Consider the following 8,180-nt stretch of genomic DNA (forward strand, 5'->3'; position numbering starts at 1 on the left):
TACCTGTGTAATTGGCCTTTTCTTAAGTTTAAAATTCTTGGCTATGAATGGAGTATGTCATTTTCAAACTGAAAGCGGAATTCAATTGTATGATGATCATTATTTCCCAGTGGATCTTTTGTTATGAAATTTCTAATTAACTTGACTCATTGCACAATAATTGATCAAATATATCTTTAACCTCAGTTGGTTCCACAATAATTCAGGGGCAGCAGGGTAGCATGGTGGTTAGCATAAATGCTTCACAGCTCCAGGGTCCCAGGTTCGATTCCCGGCTGGGTCACTGTCTGTGTGGAGTCTGCACGTCCTCCCCCTGTGTGCGTGGGTTTCCTCCGGGTGCTCCGGTTTCCTCCCACAGTCCAAAGATGTGCGGGTTAGGTGGATTGGCCATGCTAAATTGCCTGTAGTGTCCTAATAAAAGTAAGGTTAAGGGGGGGGTTGTTGGGTTACGGGTATAGGGTGGATACGTGGGTTTGAGTAGGGTGATCATGGCTCGGCACAACATTGAGGGCCGAAGGGCCTGTTCTGTGCTGTACTGTTCTATGTTCTATGTTCTAATTCACTCCAAGAAACTGTCACAAACTAATTGTATAGCACTCACCTTCTACATCACCTTTGTCAATTTGGTTCAATCTATATGAAGGTTGAAGTCCCCCAAAATTATCGTGTTGCTTTTGTTACAAGTTCCAATAATTTTGTGTTTAATGCACTGTCCAATGGTATAAATATTCTTGGGGGTCTATAAACTACTCCCACCAGTGTTTTTTGAGCCCTAATATTCCTAATATCCCTAATATCCACCCATACTGATTCTACATCTTGATTTTCTGAGCCAAGTTCCTTTATTACTAGTGTCCATATGACATCCTTTATTATCAATGTTACCCACTTCCTTTTCCTTTCTGTTTGTCTTATTTACAAGCCACAAGAACCTTAAATTTGTTGAATAATTACTGGAGCTGAGACTTCCTCATTGTTACTTTTTGGGTGCCAACACCTGCCTCACTTGCAGTCACACCCACCTGTCCCTGACCACAGACCAACACAGAAGTGCCACCTAAACCTCCTTCCTGAGGCTGAGTAGTTTCTGACCATTATGGTTTAAAATGTATGGGTGCATGTTGGGGGGGAAAATATTCATAGTGACTCTGCTTTTGCCACGTGATATTATAATTGACAATGGCATTGACTGATTATCCCATTTTGAAAAACACATTTTTCAAGTCATGCCAGAATGGTTCATTCGGTTTTCAGTAATTAAGACCAGATTTGACAAATTAAAGCTCATAATTATTATCTTATATTGGTTAACTTCTTTAATTGGGATGTAGTAAGAGAAAATAATTCAAAATGGATTTGAAACCTAAAATATTTACTTCAGCTCCTTTCTGAGTCTCTCTGCCTCCCAAAATTCTCTACTTCACAAATTACTTTAACTGGCTTTCAACTTTAATTACTACTTTTTCCCTGTTTTTGAAGCTTGATTATTCATGGCAATGGTAATTATTTGAATGTTATGTAATTTTAAACAAAATGTTTGTTTCTATTTCTCCATTTGAGATGCTTATGGCATTTGTAAATGACTTCTTGTGTGATATTGGGTTGTAATTAAGCTCCTGGCATCTTAAACATTCAACGAGGTGCAGTTTGTAATCCACAAATTTATTCCAGTTGCCACCGGCATGATTGTAATTTTTTAACATCTAGTAATTATTGCGATAAAACCATATTTGTGATGTACAAATTAGTCAATTTGCTCTTTGAATGCGCCTGAAGCAAGTATACATGCTACAATTATTAACTGTAATGTTAATTTATAATATTGCTGGAAACTGGTCTGAAGAGTAATTTCGGCCAGTGCAGTTTTATTATTGCAACAGAGTTTTGGAAGTAAATAGTTCAAAAGTATTGCAGCTAAGTTCTGGAATTTGCTGTATTAAAATAAATTGAGTGCATAAGCTCACCAAAACTGTATTAGAAATATCGAACAATATTGTGGGATGCAATAAATAAGAACTGGCATATTAACATTCAGATTAACACATTGACATGGACAGGAACAGCGGAACACAAGATTAAGAACCAGAGTATGCCATTTGGCCCTTTGAGCTAGTCCTTCCATTTGATCAGATCATGGCTGGTCTGATTGTGGCCTTTTTTCTATTTGCCCCCTAATAACCCTTGACTCCCTTGTTTGTCAAGAATGCATGTAACGCAGCCTTGAATAAATTCAATCACCCAGCCTCCACTGCTGTCTGGAGAAGGGAATTCCATAGATCAGTGACCCTCTGAGAGAAAATAAAAATCCTCTTATATCTGTCTTGAATAGGGGATAACATGGTGGCATAGTGGTTAGCACCGCTGCCTCACAACACCGAGGACCTGGGTTTGATCCTGGCCCCAGTCACTGTCCATGGGCAGTAGCGTGTCAGCCCAATCCCAATGCCAATCAGGGTGGGTGTGTAATGGTAGCAAATCCTCTCGTGCCCATTTTCCACCATTAGTCTTTTTAAAGTGGCAGTCCATCTGCCCAAAAACACGTGGCATCCCTCTACTGTTCCAACGTGTATATTCCATGAAAGCATTTTCAAAAACCCTAAGCAGCAGAGTACAGGTGGATTTTAAAAATTTATTTCAAAATGGAAAGATACATCAATTATTTTCCAACTGATTTGACACAACGTTCGGAACTTATACTGTGCAGCACCTGTGTTATTACAATTGGGCATGCATTCAGATGCACGAGGAACCCCACTCCCTCCCCACTGCCACACCAATATTATTCAAAGGGCCAGCCACACAATTTACTGATGGAGGGATTTTTTTAGCTACTGTGCAAAGCTTTGGAAGTGATCTGGAGAGTTTGTTTGGAGGTATAATGGTGAATTGTTAGATTTGGCAGGGAAGGTTCTGCATCCTTACAGGGAGAACAGGAGTTTGCTGACCTATCCGCACAAAGACTGTAACAGTTATGGGGCAGCAGTTGCAGGAAACTCTGCACTGAGTGTGGAGAAGGAGGAGATATCTCCAAGAGAGGTTTCAGGGAGCATCTCCACCTCACCATTGCCTATGACACTTGTGATTTACCGAAGATGTGGCCACAGAACTGCACCACCTCTTTCAGCAGAACCTGCAGCATCACCCCTGCAGGTGAGGATGGCATTGCTAGGCAACATCAAGATCACCATCGTTCTAAACTTCAATGAGAGATTATTCCAGATAGGAGCTGGCAACATTCTCAATATATTCCAGTTCACTGACCATCACTCCATCCAGGGTAGTGAGTTGGAACATGGTTGATGATGGATGCCCTGTATGTGAGGAGAGACAAATTAATAATTTTCTCTCTAAAGCAGAGAGAAGCAGGATGAGTGGACATGCAGCTTTGTCACGGTAGCAGGATTCTCACTGCTGCAGGAATCCTTCAACTGCATTCACGTGCTTCTACAGGCTCCATGTATCAATGTGGAGAGGTATAGGAACTGCAAAACCCTCCAATACATTAATGTGCGATCAGCATGCTCCCATTCATAAACTATCATGTCAGACAATGCCCACTATCCTTGCAGCAGCTACAATGCCTTCATCCTGAAGGAGTCTGCCATGTCTAAGCTCTCCACAAACCTGGTGCCATGTTGGAACCAGACTCTTTTTAAAAAAAGTGTAGTATTACAAACATGTGTCAAAACAGGTTACAACACATAAACACCCGGGAAACATTCTTCACAGCAATCAATTATACACTCTGCACAAACTTTTCCCCTTTCTCACCCTCTCCTCCCCCCCGCCGCTGCGACAAATAGCTCCTCAAACACGGTCACAAACAGAACAAGTCCAGCAACGTGGGTTCAATTCCCGTACCAGCCTCTCCGAATAGGCGCCAGAATGTGGCGACGAGGGGCTTTTCACAGTAACTTCATTGAAGCCTACTTCTGACAATAAGTGGTTATTATTATTAAATATCCCCCACCTTTTCTCAAACTTCCCTGCTGAGCCTCTGAACTAATATTTTATCTCCTCCAACCGTAGGAAGTTGTACAGGTCACCCACCCAACCATGCTGCTACCCCTGGTGGCGATGCCGACTGCCACTCCAGTAAAATTTACCACCATGCAATCAGAGAGGCGAAGACCACGACATTGGCCTTACTAAATAAAAGCAAATTACTGCGGATGCTGGAATCTGAAACCAAAACAGAAAATGCTGGAAAATCTCAGCAGGTCTGGCAGCATCTGTCGGGAGAGAAAAGAGCTAACGTTTCGAGTCTAGATGACAAGGCTTTGACAAGCCTTAGCTCCTCCAGACTGGCGAAGCCTTCCTCCAAATATAGATCCCTCACCTTGGCCAGCCCCACTTCTCTCCACCTCTTGTATATACTATCCCCCCCCCCCCCCCCCCCCCCCCCCCCCGGCTCAAACCCACGATTCTCGCACAGCGCGTTAACAGTGACATCCCTTCCATCCTAAAATCATATCTCCACTCTGACAAAATAAGGAGGAGATTGATTTTTTTAGTCCATAGTTTGCTATGGGGTGGCACGGTGACATAGTGGTTAGCACTGCTGCCTCACAGGGCCAGGGACCTGAGGTTCAATTCCAGCCTTGGGCGACTGTGTGGAGTTTGCACTTTCTCCCCGCCTGTGTGGTTTCCTCTAGGTGCTCCGGTTTCCTCCCACAGTCCAAAGGTGTACAGGTTAGGTGAATTAGCCATGCTAAATTGCCCCTTCGTATCCAAAAAAAAGGTTAGATGGGGTTATGGGAATAGGGCAGGGCCTGGTTGGGGTGCTCCTTCGGAGGGTCTGTGCAGACTCAATGGGCCGAATGGCCTCCTTCTGCACTGTAGGGATTCTATACCAGTTTATACCAGGGACCGGATTTTTCAGAAAGCGGTTTTTCCACCCATCACCTGAAGTGTTAATGATAAATGCATTATCAGGTAAAGGCTCTTGGAAAGAGCACCCTACCCCCTATCCAAGGTCAACACCTCCACCCTATCCCCATTACCCAGTAACCCCACCCAACACTAAGGGCAATTTTGGACACTAAGGGCAATTTATCATGGCCAATCCACCTAACCCGCACATCTTTGGACTGTGGGAGGAAACCGGAGCACCCGGAGGAAACCCACGCACACACGGGGAGGATGTGCAGACTCCGCACAGACAGTGACCCAAGCCGGAATCGAACCTGGGACCCTGGAGCTGTGAAGCGATTGTGCTATCCACAAGGCTACCGTGCTGCCATCATGGCTACATGTAGCCATTTAATGGTCCAATGAGTGTTAATTTTTTAAAATTCTTTCACGCGATGTGGATTCTCAGGCTAGACCAGCACTTATTGCCCATCCCTAATTGCCCTTGAGAAGGTGGTGATGAACCACCTTCTTGATCCAATGCAGTCCATGTGGTGTAGGTACACCACAGTGCAGTAGGAAGGGAGTGGTGGGAATTTAAGCCAGCGACAGTGAAGAAACGGCGATGTAGTTCCAAGACAAGATGGTGTGGTTTGAAGGGGAACTTGTCGGTGATGGTGATCCCATGCGTATGCTACCCTTGTCCTTTGAGTTTTGTCTGGATATGGGACTTCCATGCCTCAAATGGGTGGATGTCCCGCCACAGAGGACTGTCAGCCAATCATATTAGCCAGCAGCTCTATAGTTCCATCAGGACCGCTGGTGGTAGTGGCCAGGATTGAGACGCCAAATAGTCTCCAGATTATAAATCCAGGAGGTGGGGGCGGGGGGTTGCGTGGACAGGGTAGTCTCATGGGAGGTGAGGCCTGGAGAGGAGGGGGTCTTGATGGAGAGGCCAGGGGAGGGAACAACTGCTGGGGCTGACCTTGAAGCAGGGGTGCCCAATGTGGACAGGGGGCCCTTGAATGGACAGCTTCCCTTTCTTACCTGAAGCCTGAGCAGGGTAAGCAGCCATGCTTCGCCCCGCTCCTGAACGCCTGCCAGGCTGAAAATCTGAGGCCTGGCAGGAAGTGACCCTTAAGTAACAAACAACTAGCCATTTAACTAGGGTGAGGTTGGCAGGCTGCCCTTGGCCTTTCCCTGTTCACGTAAAATTGCAGACAGGCCAGGGGCAGGAGGAAGGATGGCAGAAAGACCACCCAGGGAATTTTATAAGGCCAGTCTCTGAAACCCACTGGTGGGGACGATGAAATTCTGCCCCAGATTACTGATATGCAAATATGTTGACTTGTCTTAGTTGTGACCATGGGACTTCTTTGTTTTCTGTCTGCAGGTTAGTGATGGAGCCGAGTATATTTTCATCCCCAAAAAACTATTCCTGACTGAGGCTCCAGTCATCTCTAGGCACGTTGCATTGGAGCTAGTAAACACCTACCCAACTGAACAAACGATTCGGCAAAACCTTGCCAGGCTGCAAGAATGGAATTTGTATAAGGCTAGACTTATCAAACAACTGCTAGAAGACCGTGTAAAGCGAAGGCCTGTTTCTACCAATCCACGAAAGACGACTTTTTGATTTTGTTTTAATTAAGACTACTATTTCTATCTGGCAACCTACTAAAACAGTTGATAAATGAACTGAAATCGTTGTTTTGACTTTGTAATTAAATTGGCCTAGAAATTGGACAACAAAAGTGCCTGTTTTTGCAGGCCTTCAGGTGGTAGGCTGATAGCATGTGCACACTTCAGACCTATTGACTAAAGAATCCTTTACCCACACCTAATGCAGACATTAAGGCCATTGCACAACAAATGGCATTCCTGAATTTTAAGACCAATTTGCTGCATGAATCACTTTGTTTTATTTTCCGTGATGTATACATCACCTTACTTCGCTTTATGCAAAGTAAATAAACTAAACAATTAAAACTATTTTTGAAAAATGTTTCAGTTTTTGGTTAATATTTTTCTCACCACAGTGTTCTGTCATTTTCTAATGGCATAACGATTATTGAACCTCCTGGTGGTGTAATTATTGTGTGCTGCTTAGATTCTCTTCAGGTTAAAGTGCAGGTTCAGTCGGTAGTTAGATAGGCAAATGCAATGTTAGCATTCATATTGAGAAGGCTAGAATGCAAGAGCAGGGATGTACCTCTGAGGCTGTATAAGACTCTGGTCAGACCCTATTTGGAGTATTAGAGTTATACACAGAGTTATAGATGTTTACAACATGGAAACAGGCACTTCATCCCAGCTTGTCCATGCCACCCAGTTTCTATCACTAAGCTTGTCCTTCTTGCCCGCATATCCCTCTATACCCACCCTGCCCATGTAACTGTCTAACTGTTTTTTAAAAGACAAAATCATACCTGCCTCTACCACTGCCTCTGTCAGCCTGTTCCAGATGCTCCCCACCCTCCGTGTGAAGAAATTTCCCTTCAGGTCTCTCTTGTATTTCTCCCCTCTCACATTAAACCTACGCCCTCTGGTTCTAGTCTCCTCTATCTTTGGGAAAAGATGTTAGGCGCGATTCTCCGATCCCCACGTCGGGTGGGAGAATCGTGGGAGGGCCCCCTGATAAATTTCACGACTCCCTGGCGCCCCCCGCGATTCTCCCTCCCGGCACGGAAGAATCGGCGCTCGCTATTTTTCACGGCGAACGGCTATTCTCCGACCCGGATGGGCCGAGCGGCCTGCCATTCGGGCCGTTTCACGACGGCGGCAAACACACCTGGTCGCTGCCGTCGTGAAACGGGAGTGAGAAGCCCGTTTGGGGCTTGTAGGTGGCCTAGTAAGGAAAGAGCACCACGACTGTGCTCGGACGCACTATTTCCCCTCCGCTGCCCCGCAAGATCAAGCCGCCACGTCTTGCGGGGCGGCTGAGGGGGAAGACGGCCACCGCGCATGCGCGGGTTCGTGCCGTCAGCGTCATGACGTCAGCCGCGCATGCGCGGGTTGGAGCCGGCCAACCTGCGCATGCGTGGCTGACGTCATTAGGTGCGCCTGCCGCGTCATTCTTAGCGCGACACCCCCGCGGCCGAGATTTAGGAGCGCCACTCCTAGCCCCGCCAGGAGGGGAGAATAGGGGGCGAGGAGCGGCCTCCGAGGCAGTCGTGAAACTCGGCCGAGTTCACGACAGCCCTCCCGATTTTTCCCGGGAGCGGAGATTTCCGCCCGTTGACTATCTCCCTTATCTGTGCACCTCATTCTTTTATAGACCTCTATAAGATCACCCCTAAGCCTCCTACGCTCCAGGGAAAAAAGTCCCA

General features: G+C 46.0%; 1 protein-coding gene across 2 annotated transcripts in view; it reads left to right on the forward strand.

Moving 5' to 3' along the window:
* LOC119963724 overlaps positions 1-6,807 on the forward strand; it is a 181,302-nt gene extending 174,495 nt beyond the window's left edge. The window contains exon 18 of one of the 2 annotated variants that reach the window (XR_005460140.1): positions 6,245-6,393. Coding sequence is in view for 1 of the 2 variants with exons in the window: in XM_038793033.1 (XP_038648961.1) it covers positions 6,245-6,487 (243 nt within the window). In the remaining variant the exon portion in view is untranslated. Of the gene's footprint in view, positions 1-6,244 lie in introns of both variants that reach the window. The other variant, XM_038793033.1, reaches the window with a different exon arrangement.
* Positions 6,808-8,180: the final 1,373 nt, after the last annotated feature.

This window comes from Scyliorhinus canicula, chromosome 3, assembly GCF_902713615.1.
Source record: "Scyliorhinus canicula chromosome 3, sScyCan1.1, whole genome shotgun sequence".
Taxonomy (NCBI): Eukaryota; Metazoa; Chordata; class Chondrichthyes; order Carcharhiniformes; family Scyliorhinidae; genus Scyliorhinus; species Scyliorhinus canicula.